This window comes from Tamandua tetradactyla, chromosome 7 (assembly GCF_023851605.1).
Source record: "Tamandua tetradactyla isolate mTamTet1 chromosome 7, mTamTet1.pri, whole genome shotgun sequence".
Lineage (NCBI taxonomy): Eukaryota > Metazoa > Chordata > Mammalia > Pilosa > Myrmecophagidae > Tamandua > Tamandua tetradactyla.
Genome location: NC_135333.1, coordinates 137,549,973 through 137,563,589, shown reverse-complemented (window position 1 = coordinate 137,563,589; position 13,617 = coordinate 137,549,973). Strand labels below are relative to the sequence as shown.

Sequence of the window (13,617 nt, the reverse complement as noted above, 5' to 3'; positions counted from 1 at the left end):
TATATTTTTGGTAGTGTATTATCTAATTTAACTTGTATGGTCAGTTTATTTGAACATCAGAATTACATGGACTCTTGAATAGGGAGTGACATCTTTTGGTTTGTACAGGTTAATGTGATACCCTGATACATCCCAGAGTAATTTGGGGAGAGAATAAAAATGTTTGAAAGTCCCCTTGGGGGACTGGGGAGAATGGAAGAATTTTAAGCTTCCCCATCTGGGAAATTCCTGATATTCTCACTAGCTGTGGGGACAGACAATTCAATAGGCTGAGCCCTTGGTTTTGAGGCTCACCCCTATGAAACTTATTCCTGCAATGAGAAGCTAAGCTTACTATAATTATACCTAAAAGTCATCCCCAGAAAAACTCCTTTGTTTCTCAAATGTGGCTTGTCTCACTAAGCCAACTCAGCAGGTGAACTCACTGCCCTCTCCCCTACATGCGACATAATTCCCAGGGGTGTAACTCTCCCTGGCAATGGGGACCTGACTCCCAGGGATGAACTGGGACCCAGCATCATAGGATTGAGAAAGCCTTCTTGACTGAAATGGGGAAGAGAGAAATGAGACAAAATAAATTTTCAGTGGCTGAGAAATTTCAAAAACAGTCAAGAGATTATCCTGAATGTTAGTCTTATACATTCTATAGATATCCCTTTTTAGTTTATGGTGTATTGGAGTAGCTAGGGGGATATACCTGGACCTGTTGAATTGTATTTCAGTAGCCGTGATTCTGGAAGATGATTGTCTAATGATAGAGCTTTTACAGTGTGACCATGTGAATGTGAAACATTGTGGCTGATGCTCCCTTTATCCAGGCTATGGGCGGATGAGTAAAAACATAATAATAATTAGGGCAAATAAATAAATAAATAATAGGTGGGGGGATAAAGAGTAAAAAATAATAGAATAGATTGCAATACAATATGTCAATGAGAAGGAGGGGTAAGGGATATGGGATATATGGGCTTTTCTTTTTTCTTTTTATTTCTTTTTCCAGAGTGATGCAAATGTTCTAAAAAGGATCATGGTGATGAATACACAACTATGTGATGTACTGTGAAAAAAAGAGTATGTTGTTTAATTTCCAAATATTTGTGAATTTCCCCTTGTTTCCTCTGCTACTGATTTTTAACTTCATTCTATTGGGTTGGAGAATTTAAATAGCATGATTTTAATATTTTTGAATTTATTGAGACTCATTTTGTAACCGAACATATGGTCTATCATGGAGAATGATCCATGTGCATTCAAAAAAGAAAATGTAGTTTGTTTTTGTTAGGTAAAGTGTTCTATACATGTCTGTTAGATCTCAAGGACTTAGAGTAACATTCTAGTCTTGTATTTCCTTACTGATCTTCTGACTAGAAGTTTTATCCAGTATTGAAAGTGGTGTATTAAAGTCTATAAGAGCGCTTTGAAAGACATTATTTTTATTAATGAATTTAATCATTACTGATTATAATTTGTAATGCCCTTTATCAACTTTTAAGGAAATATTTTTCAATTATTCCACTAAATGGGCTAGAAACATGCTTGGAACTTAATTATAATTAGTGACACATGAAGAGGTCAGGTATCACCTTGAATGTCACTCTGAATTTCAAAGAACATTCTGGGGCAAAAGTAAGCAACATAGGAATTGAGTTTTTTTAAAAATGATTATTGATACTGATTTTTTCAGATGTAATTTTACTGAGATAAATTCATACACCATACAATCCATCCAAAGTGTACAACAAATGGTTCCATCACATGGTTGTGCATTCATCACCACACTCAATCTTAAAACATTTGCATTTTTCCAGAAAAAGAAGTAAAAAGAAAAAAAAAAACCTCAAGCATCCCATACCCCTTATCCCCCCTCCCCTTATTGACCCCCTAGTATTGCATTCTACCCAATTTAAAGACAAACAATAAAGGTAAATAAGCTAAGACAGTGTAGTGTTGTCAGAGACAGATCCACAGATTAGTAGAACAGAATAAAACCTTCAGAAGTAGATCCACACAAATCATGGACAACAGACCTTTCCTTTTTGCTTTATAGCTATACACTCATTATCAAAGGTCATGGCTACTTGATTATGGCTCAACAATTTCTGATATTTCCTTCTAGCTATTCTAACACACTAAAAACTAAAAAGAAATATTTATATAATGCATCAGTAGGCATAATCATTTGTTAAATTTGAATTTCTCTGTTACACCTCCTCCCTATCATTTAATCCTTTTCTCAATCTTCAAGGATATCTGGGCAATGACCATTTTAACTTCTTCATCTGGAAAGGGGTGTTGACTGTATGGAGTAAAGGCATGAAACAGGTTGATGTTCTTGGAGAGACTGATACGTCTGGGTTTCAGGACGTATCTGGCATAGGAGCCTTCTGGAGGCTATAAGTTTCTGAAAAAAATAAACTTACTAGGTAGAACATTTATAGAGTCTTAGATAAAGCTCAGGGTATTCTTGAGGGTTTTCAGGAATACTGTTAATTGGGGCTTGGCATACTGTGGCAATTTGCAGTATCTGGCAGAAGCTTGCAAAAGAGTAACCCCCAGCATGACCTCTCAACTCTATTTGAAATATCTTAGCTACTGAAACTTTATTTTGTTCCATTACTTTTCCCCCTTTTGGTCAAGAAGGCATTCCCAAGCCCATGATGCCAGGGCCAGGCTCATCCCAGGGAGTCATGTCCCACATTGCCAGGGAGACTTATACCCCCTGGGAATCGTATCCCATGTAGGGGGCGAAATAGTGAGTTTATATGCAGAGTTTGGCTTATAGAGAGAGGCCACATCTGAACAACAAGAAGTTCTTTTGGGGTGAATATTAGGCATAGTTATAAGTAGGCTTAGCTTTGCCTTTATAGAGATAAATTTCATAAGGGCAAGCTTGAAGATCAAGGGCTTGCCTTAGTAAATCAGGAATCCCTTATGCTTTAGAGACTATCAGGAATTCCTCAGGTGGGGAAGATTAATTGTTCCACATTTTTCCCAGTCCCTCAGGAGGCTTTGCAAATACTTTTTATTTTCTGCCCAAAATAATCTGGAATGTATTGGGGCATTACATTAACCTGTTCAAAATAACAAGATCTCATTCCCCATATTTAGCCTCCTGTGGAACAAACACACTGCCCTCTAGAGGGGCTGCACCATTCTACTTCTCTACTAACGGTTAATAGGTAGGAATCTCTCACCACATCTTCTCAGCACTTGTATCTTTACTTTTAAACAATTTTATTCACACACCATACAATCCATCCATCCATTCTAAGTGTACAATCAATGAATTCCAGTGTAATTACACAGTTATGCATTCTCCACTACAGTCTATATGAGAGCATTTCCATTTCTTCCACAAAGAAAGAAGAGAGGGGAGAAAAAAGGAGAAACAACAAGAATCTCATACCCCTCCCTTATATCCTACTCATATTGACATATAAGTTTGGCATATTGCCTTTGTTACAATTAGATATTGATTTTTAATGTTCCCAGAAAAGAGTAGGAATTTGGTTTAGGTAAAATAAATATAAAATATTAAAATAACAGGTATAGTTAAAAAATGAATTTACCAAAAACACTAAGCAAAATCTCCAATAAACTTTGCTTCCCTCTTCAGCCAGCTTACATTTAGTTTGGCTAAGTCTGGCTGCTTAGACCATCCTGGCTCTTCTTTGACGTCTCATCTCTGCTTTCAACTGTCATTCTTGAAGTCTCTGTCCCCTAGCTTGATACATATATACTACATACTCCCTAGCTTTCTGGATTTCTTCTTGTGCAGATGCTTCCAGAGAATACAGTTCCAGCTTTCTGGGTTTCCTCTTATGCAGATGGTTCCAGAACCTGAAGCTATACCTGTGTTGGGATCTTTGCTGCCACCCTCTTTCCACTCCTGCCTATGGCTGCTCTTTGCTACTACATTTACACAGACTTGAGGCCTAACCCTTGCAACCACAGAAGTTGTCCTTATGGAATATTGTGGGCTTAAAGACATTAAAAATTCTTTGAATGACCAACATAGGGGAATATATTAAATAGTCAACATGAAACTCATGCAATCATCCAATATTTATTGAGTGTGTATCATTTTCAAAGCGCTGTCTTATGTGTTTGAGATATGGGAAGGACCAAGAGTCAACAATTTCTACCATCCTTCCTCTTAGGACAGTGGCCCAGCATGGTGTGTGGGAGTTGTAAAACAGTCAGGAGGGCATCAGGTGTGTGTGTGGGAGGAGGTAGGGTGGGATAGTCCAAGGAGGAGTATCAGAGCCTGAGCGGGATGAAGAAGGCATTTCTTCCATGGTGTGGCAGTGTTGGTAGACTGGTAAAATACAGGCAAATGGATAGATCAAAAGTATTAAAGATACATGTTAAGAATATTCAGCATAATTTGGTTCAAAGTTGTTACTGTCAGAATAGAAGTTACCAACAAGAAGAGGCACAAATGAACCTTGTGGTGTGGGATTGGAGGTGGAGGTATTGGTGTGAATTCATGACTTTCAATATGATAGATACAGGAATAAATGTTGCATGAATACATATATCCTGTAGCTTTCTCCACTACATGACCTGAGAACAGTAACATTTTAATGGCTAGATCTTGTTTTTTAAAATATTATTATCTACGGTTCTAGTTTGCAAGCTGCTAGAATGTGATATATCAGAAATGGAATGGCTTTTAAAGGGGAATTTATTAAGTTGCAAGTTTACATGTTCTAAGGCCATGAAAATGTCCAAATTAAAGCAAGACTATAGAAATGCCCAATCTAAAGCACCCAGAGAATGATACCTTGCTTCAAAAAGGCTGATGACATTCAGAGTTTTTCCTTTCAACTGGAAAGGCACATGGTGAACATGGTGATGTCCACTAAGGATTCTTATTTCATGAAACTCCCCCAAGGGCGCCTTCCTTCCCCATCTCCAAAGGTCTCTGGCCGCATGGGCTCTGAAGCTCTAAAGCTTCTTCCAAAATGGTTCCCTCTTAAAGGGTTTCATGAAGCAAGCCCACCTTGAAAGGGTGGAGATACATCTCCATGGAAACCATGTAATCAAAAGTTGCCACCCGCAATTGGGTGGATCACATCTCCATGGATAATCAAAAATCTCCCATCCAGCAATATGGAATGAAGATTAAAGGTCATGGCTTTTCTGGGATACACCACAGATTCAAACTGGCACATCCTCTTATACTATTGTGAGGGGACTAGGACTCTTGGGAGAAATGACTGATTCTAAGAATGGAGCAGAGAAAGGACAGCAAGGTATGCCTTAGAACATCTTATGCCAGAAAGCAAGAAAGTGCTCAAAAAAAAAGATTGGGGCCTTCAGATGGTTTCTATGCTGTGTGAATATATCTCATTAAAATAAAAATAATGGAGCATATCAAAATTACACAGAAGCCAGCCGGAAAGGGCTTCATTAGCCAAGCTGGGGACAATTTGTAGGTCAAAATAAATCTTAGCAAAAATACATAAATAAATACAATAATAGCAGATGAATTACGACACATTATAAATTGAATAAAATTGGAAGTCAGGAGTCACATTGATGAAATAAATAAGTGAATAAATTGAAAATTTAATGAGGAACTGTCTCAAAGTTCACTCTGAAATACTTTACGGTGGACAGAGCTTGTAGACATCATCTTAATCAAGTGATCAAAGTGAACATCATCAGTAATGGGACAAATCAATATTACATGCTGCCTGTTCAATGTGAACACAGAAGCACTTCTGTAGATTCTTCCTACCAAAAATGAATAGCCTAATCTAATCATGAGAAGAGAATCAGACATCTTTAGGGACATTTTACAAAACACATGGTCTCTGGTCTTCAAAAGTGTCAAGGTCATAAAGTCAAGAGTAAATGAGAATCTGATTCAGATTGAAGGAGACTAAAGAAACATGACATCCAAATATAACAAGAGATTCTGAATTGCATCTTTTTATTATGAAGGACTTACTGGAACAATTAATGGAATTGAATGGGTCTGAAGTTTAGGTAGTAGTAATGTATCAATGTTATTTCCCTGATTTGGATGATCATTTTAAGGTTATGTAGGACGTGGTCTCAGGAATTACACACTTAAGTATTCAGGAGTGATGGGGAACGTGTTGGCAGCTTATTCTGAAATAGTTCAAAATAAGAAAAATTCTTTATACTGTACCCACACATTTTTGTAAAGGGTGAAATAATTTCAATATTTTTAAAAAGTAGGAAAAAATTCCCTGTCCTTTAGGAAGTTATATTTAAACAAGAGGAGGCAAACAAAACATAAATAAGTAAAATGTCTGATGTTATCAAATGGTTATAGGCTTGAGCCCTGGAGCACGCCTACATTTAGAGGTGAAATAGCAGAGAAAGAATTAGCAAGAGAGACTGAGAAGTAGCAGTCACTGAGGTATTGTATAAAGAAGGAGAAGCTGAGAGAATGTCTTCTAGAGCTCTGAAGTGGTTCACTTGTCATTGCTGTTGAGAGATCAAGTAATGTGATCACTGGATTTTATAACAATGAGTCATGGGGGAAGTCCAAAACCCAATGTGTTAGCCCAGTGAGGATAAAAGCCAGATTAGAAAGGCAGAAAGAGAATGTGTGGTGAGGGAGTAGAGTTAGCTTCTGAGACATCTCCTCCCAGAAGTCTTGCTGTAAAAGGGAACAGAAAATGAAGTTGTAGTTGGAGGATCATGTAGGGTCAAAGGAAGATTCTTCATAAAATGGGAGATTATTGGAGCAGTTTAGACAATCATAGGAATGATCCAAAAAAGAGGGAGAAACACAAGATGCAGGAAACACTCAGACTAACTTGAAATGGTTCAAAGAAATGGATTGAGGGCACAAGTAGAGACACCAAGGATGGCAGGAGCAGGGGCCCCTTTCCACAGGTAACAGGGAACCAGAGAGGATGGGCCCTGGGGGAGGGCGTGCTGGCTGGGGAGAACTTTTTATGGGATTTCTTCTATTCTTTCACTGTAATATGAAGCCAAACTATCTTCTGAGAGCAGAGGTTGGGGTGCAGGTGGGGAGGCCAGTGGGAGTGCTGGGGCTTTGCAAAGAGAGGAGGACAAGTGAAATGGTAATAGTCAGTTTGGAGAGTGTGGGGGGACATCAACACAGAAGGGTTACAGAGCAGTGACTGAGATGGCCAGGAAGAGTAGTGCCCATTTGCGAATATTTGCAGCTATGAATCTAAAGTGAGACCTGACAGGATGCTTGTGAATTTTTCTCAGGGAATATCCAGGTGTTTGGGTACCGGTATGAATTAAGGAAATATTGAGTGCCAACTTTTTTTTATTTTTTATTATTTTTTTATTTTTTACATGGGCAGGCACCGGGAATCGAACCCGGGTCTCTGGCATGGCAGGCGAGCATTCTTGCCTGCTGAGCCACCGTGGCCCGCCCGCCAATTTTTTTTTTTTCTTCAGCGTCACTAGATCGGTTTTAACAAAGAAAGACAAGGTATATGCTATAAAGCCTTTAATGATAATGTTTGTGTTTTTTATAACATGCATATTTTCACAGAAGAGATCATTAGCAATTGTTTCAATACTTGCAGTCATCTGCCTCAGGGCTTAGTCATGATGCCTGAATCTAAATTAAGACAATTAAGGAATAGCAAACTCTCATCTAATCAACTTTATATTCCTTCATGATCAGCAAGAAGCAGATGAAAGTTTTTTAAAGGGGTATTATAGATTGATATATAAATTACAAGTCTACTTTTACAGCTGTGTAAAATTAAGATGATCAATAAAATATTTAAACCAATGTTCACATACTTTATGAAAACCAAATTATACTTTAAGCCATTTGGCATCCTGTTCTTTTTTTAATTTTATATTGCCCAGCAAAGAGTGCTCATCATCAGTGCTTTGTAGAGGAGTGAAGAGATATTGGCATCAGATGCCTAAACACCTGGGATTTTGCCTACGAGCAATTTGCTTTATGATGTTCTTTTGTTATATTTTTATCTAACATTGGAGAATAACTGTATTATTCAGGGTTAACTTTAGGTTATTTCTCTGATTAAGAACTAGATATATTGGAGATGTATTTGCAACCAAGGTGTTAGATTAATTTTCAACAGCATTAGTTCTATTAACAAAATGAAAAATGTTTCATGCTTAATATGCAATAGCAAACACATTAGTAAACATAAGCCTTTGAGAAGACCCACCATATTTTGCTCCTTCTTTTGTAAACTCATTATTTATTTCAAGGGAGAAAAATGGTAGTATGACCTGTCACTTAATAACTACTTCCTTATGTAAAAAAAAAAAAAAAAAAAAAAAGAGTGAAAAATGAGATGCAAAAAGAAAACTGCAGTTAAACTCCACAACCTCGAACATACGGAGTAAGATCTTGATTCTGACAACGGCTTCTCCATGCCACCCTGTGGAGAAAGGTGAAACAAACAAAGAAAAGTTTACCATACCTTTAGTGTAACGTACATACTTCAATTCCTCTGGGAGAATAAAGCATTTTATTAATCAAGAAGGCCTTGACTGTAGATAGATTCCAGTATTGTTTTTATAAGTGAGGCATGAATGCAGAGGACTCCACTCCTTCCCAAAGCCCTCGCTAGGGCACCAGGATGCTGAACATATCTGCAGAATTGTGCACATTCTACAACCGTAACTACAATGTTCATTCCACATTTCCTGGTTCTAAAAGTAATTCCAAGATATGACAAATTACAGTTTGGAAAAGTTTAAAAGCTCTAGAAATCCTCAGAAATAAATTGGTGAGAAGGAGAGTAAGATTCTGAATCTGTTAGGGTAGACTGTTTCTTCAAGGATCGACGTAATACATTGTTTACCATAAGCCTAAAATTGCAGTTTTCACTTCTGAGTATCAAACTTTGGGCTTTGAAAATCTCTCACTGCACATATCAACTGTGGGAAAAATAGTTTTAAGATTTGAAAACATACCATGCTCTAATGCCTTGTGGATCGCTGACAACCCTCTTTGCACATGCCACAGCTTGTGAGATGTCATCTTGCAGCAAAGCTAAGAAAGAGGCAGTAAGGAAAGAAAACTTTCTTAGAAATTTTATTATATGTTTAGGTTTAGTCAGCTTTACTTTGTTAGGCTGAGGTAGGAATACTAGGAAATTATTTTCCAAGAGTCCAGATATATATGAATATGGGGGAAAGAGGTTCTCTTTATTCCATCTCATTGAACATGAAATAAAGTATTCTGTTTATTAGTTAATGAAGTTGGAAGTTCTGAAATTATTAAGTAATATAATGGAAGGTCCTCTCTGCACTAAGCACTGTAAAAAAGAAACAAGCTGACTAGTAATTTTTTACTCAGCAATTTCCTATCTAGGAAGCAATACTTAAAAAATAAGGTAAAGGATTGTAGTCATACATGTAGTAGGCTTTTCATAGCAATTTATAAAAGGGAAAAATGGAAGAAACCTAAGCGCTTATCAGTAGGAGTAGGTCATAAATGATGGAATATTCATATAATGAATTCTAGTTATGCTTTTAAAATGAAAATATTGACAGATATGTATTTGTTGACATAGAAATAATTTCTTTTTCTTTTTTTTGGCTTTTCACAGGTTTATTTGGTATTTTTTTAGTTTTTTAAATTTTTTATAACTTTTTTATTGTGTGATATAACATATATACAAAGCAAAGAAATAAAAAAGCAATAGTTTTCAAAGCACTCTTCAGCAAGTAGTTAAAGGACAAATCCCAAATTTTATCATAGGCTACCATATGATCCTCTCAGACTTTTCCTTCTAGCTGCTCCAGAATATAGGAGGCTAGAAGGCATAAATATTTTTTTAGCATCATAATTGACTTTTTTTTCTTTTTTGTGAAAAATAACATATATACAAAAAAGCAATAAATTTAAAAGCACAGCGCCACAATTAGTTGTAGAACATATTTCAGAGTTTGACATGGGTTTCATTGTACAATTTTAGGCTTTTACTAAAAATTTTTTAGTAAATTTTTACTAATTTTACTTAGCTGCTCTAAGATACTGGAGACTAAAAGAGATATCAGTTTAATGATTCAGCAATCATATTCAGTTATTAACATGGAAATAATTTTGAGACATCAAAAACAAATTGCAAAGCAGTACATATGATACAGCTTCATTTTTGTAAAGGTATACATGTTTGTATGTGGGTATATCATATGTGCACGAAACAGCTTTACATTCATATAGATGATGATATATATTCTGGAAGAATATGTACTAAAAAAGTATCAGCGTTTAAAAATTTCTGGGTAGTAAGATAATGGATGATTTTTTCTTCTCTCCATTTTGTAATTTTTATTCAATGATCACAGATCATTATATAATACAAAGTAGTTTTAAAATTAAATGAATTCTGTTTAGACATGAAGAATATTCTAAGGCTAAACTCTTCTACCAGAAATTTATTATTAAAAAATATAATATTGAGTTTGCAGTATTTATCCGTATTGTTATTTTTATTGGAGTTCAAAAAAATATTTGTTCCACCTCAAATAAATCTATAAATTAACTTAATTGTAGTAATGATTATATAGGAACTATATTTTTTAGAGATGTAAACTAAAGAATTTTGAAATGAAATATGCTTCTAATTCACTTTATAATCTTTATGCAAAAATATATACATATATGTAGCAAATATGACAAAGTATTAACAAATATTTAAAATACATGGTGGGCATAGGAATTTATTATACTATGTCTCCAACTTTCTATATTTAGAATATTTCATAATAAAAAGCAAAAACAAACTAAAAAGATCCACACAAATTATCACTAAAGTTCCCCCAATAAGTGAGAAGATGGCATTGTTCTTGACAAAGCATTAATAAGACCATTTATAATCAATTAACAGGCCATTCCAAAACCTTTTATATATTATAAAACACCAAACTTCTGTAACTGAGAAATTAGGATTTAAGGGAAGATTTTGATTACTGAATCATTACATAGATATTTCTTTTTGCTTTCTGGTATATTGGGGTAGACGGGGGAATACCTGAAATCCCTAAACTATAATCAGCCGTCATGTTATCCGAAATGATTATTAAAGCTCTTATCTTGTGCCTTTGTGTCTGGATGACCTGTTACTCCCTTTATCTGGTCACTTTCTTGTAGGGCAAAGGCTAATAAAGAATTTGAAGTCAGCCATTAACTAGTTTCAGCCTCAGACATTTGTAAATGTATCAGCTAGACTCTGCTAGTAAAGGATAACTTGTCTCCCTTCCTTTTGGCTTACTCCTTTAGCACTGAAGTGACGGCTCTGTTTCCCCTTGTTTCAGTTTATATTTTCCTATTATGATAACACTGTCTCCTTTCCCCTATTCTGCTTTGAACTTGCTGTTCGAAATGACCTCATCTCCTTTTGCTAAAATGCTTAGAAACTTTGAGTCCCCTAAACTCAGAGAGAGAGATTTTGAGCTGCTAGACCATCTGTTCTCCTATGTGCCTAGCAATAAACTCTTTCTCTCTTTGAAACCCCAGTGTCTCAGGAATTGGTTTGTCCGGTAACATATCTATGGTCCCAGACTTTTAATTTCTTACTTAGGGAATTATGAGGTAGATGGCACTGAATATCTAGAACGTGAGATGGAGCTTTCCTAGGTGCCTGATGAACCCTTCCAGGATTTTACATTTGTGTTGAGTCCCTATTCTTACAAGAATGAGTAATCTTACAAGATTAACCACATAGGCCCTGTGCCATCACTCATACATTATCTTGTCTTACCACTGCAGGGTATACCACAGGCATTAACTGCTCCGGGGGTTTTGCCGTCATTACACCAGTAGCGGCTATTAATCTGAAAAATCCCATAATCGGTGCTGCGGTCTCCACGATTGTAGTTTACAGCTCTTGTGTTATAACCACTCTCCCATCGCGCCAAACACACCCCTGAAAAGAATTTATTTATAGTAATAAGGATGCACACCAAATCACCGATGCTGTATACCAAAATCAGTTCTATTTAGCTAATTCTATTTTACTAATGATTAACCTTACAAGTTTAAAGATGCGTTGAACTTGAAAAATATTTTAGCACTTAAGTATTAAAGGTCCACTAAGAAAATCCTTCTGCGATGCAAATCACCTTGCAACACCAATGAAAAAAGGTAATTTACTTTAAAAATATTTAAATAAATGTTTTTTACATTGCTTTTACCCTTTCCCTATCCTTCAAGGAGCGTTCAGCCAGAATAGAAAGATAAACCGAGTTATTGAGTGGACTTTGTAAATTCATAGCTTATACATAAGCTTATGGAAAAAACCCTTTGATTATAAAAACGAGGACTTTGTGAGAGAAATGAAGTTTCTAGAATTGCTAAAGGTAAATTTGAGAAGTCAGAATCTGGGAGACAAGAGCTAGAGAGTAGGAAAGACCGTTTCATCTATCCAATCATTTATCCACTGTACTGCTTAGCTGAATTCAATTAAGCAGTACAGTGATTATTTGGATAAATATACTAAAATAAAAATAATAACTTCTACTGGGGGCATACCTTAATTGTGTGGAAGAAAATGAAAAATAGCTAATTCAGCAGGGTGAATAAGAATAATAAAACACCATTTCATGCTCAGTTTCAGGGATCCTTATACAAACACAGTTTCCGAAGGGAAATAAGTTCCTGGCAGGGAAATTAAAACAACAAAAAAGTGTTTGTTACTCCAGGTTCTTAGAACCCGAGTTCTAAGTGAGAAATGGCTGGAGTCAAGTATTAAGGACTTAACTGCATATTTCAAGCCTTCAAGTGTATCATTTAGTCAGCTTAAGTGTACCATTGAGTCTCAGGCTCCTGGCAAATTCAGTGGAACTGGAAGAGTACAATAAGTCCTATTATAGTTTGAATCGTAGGCATTTTGCCTTTCCACACACTTATTTCTTCATTGGGTATCTCTGATTATACAGGTACAAGCTGATGTTTTTAATCATTGAAGTATATAAAGCCTCAAAGACATAAAAATAGCCCATTCATTCAAAGTTTCTTTTTTTGTCCTCCTTTCTTAGTAGCTGTTCCCCCTCTAAAAGGATGAAGGAGAGCAGAGACTTACAGTTTGGCAGGCTGATTCCCCTGAAGCCATCCATTCCACGTGCCTTCAGAGCTCTGGCAAATTCACACCTTTCATATATCTTGCCCTGGACAGTGGCAGAAAGGAGGAGAAGCCCCAGGACAAGGAGAGCCTTCATGATGACTGGGAAGCCAACCGCTAGGCTGAATAGGGCAAGCCAGCTTCAATATTTAAATCTGTTAACTTCCTTCTCCTAATCATGAGTGGGCTCCACCCTTTAGGCTATGTGGAAAGCAGGAACTGTATATTGATCAGCAGACAATAAAAGCGTTTTTTTGAAGACAGATACCCTGGTGTTCTAAGCATTATCACAAGAAAATTATGAAATCACATTGCTTAATGATGTGGCTCAGGAAATACTGAGGAGTTGCATTGTTTCCAAACAAGAAGTTTTTTACTATTTTTAATGGTTTGAGCAAATAGTCCTAATGAACGTTTTAAACAGCTAAAAATGAATCATGATCTCTGCTTAACATTCATTGTTGTGAAATTGTCTTGTGTGCATTCACTATCTGTATTCTTCTTTTTCACATTTACTTCATATGCACTTTTCTATTAA

The 13,617-nt window shown here is 36.1% G+C and overlaps 1 protein-coding gene across 1 annotated transcript; it reads right to left on the bottom strand.

Moving 5' to 3' along the window:
- Positions 1 to 7,275: 7,275 nt before the first annotated feature.
- On the bottom strand, positions 7,276 to 13,230 carry LOC143642685 (lysozyme C-like). The gene is made up of 4 exons (XM_077111379.1): positions 13,041 to 13,230; positions 11,721 to 11,885; positions 8,926 to 9,004; positions 7,276 to 8,387 (listed from the first exon to the last, which is right to left on the bottom strand). The coding sequence occupies exons 1-4, from the start codon at positions 13,174 to 13,176 to the stop codon at positions 8,321 to 8,323; spliced, it is 447 nt and encodes a 148-aa protein (XP_076967494.1). The 5' UTR covers positions 13,177 to 13,230; the 3' UTR covers positions 7,276 to 8,320.
- Positions 13,231 to 13,617: the final 387 nt, after the last annotated feature.

Coding starts and splice junctions, on each gene's coding strand:
- LOC143642685 (XM_077111379.1), bottom strand. CDS start 13,176: ATGAAGGCTCTCCTTGTCCTGGGGCTTCTCCTCCTTTCTGCCACTGTC. Junction 11,886..13,040: donor GGGAATCAGCCTGCCAAACT/GTAAGTCTCTGC, acceptor AATTCTTTTCAG/GGGTGTGTTTGGCGCGATGG. Junction 9,005..11,720: donor CTGTGGTATACCCTGCAGTG/GTAAGACAAGAT, acceptor CCTCTTTCTTAG/CTTTGCTGCAAGATGACATC.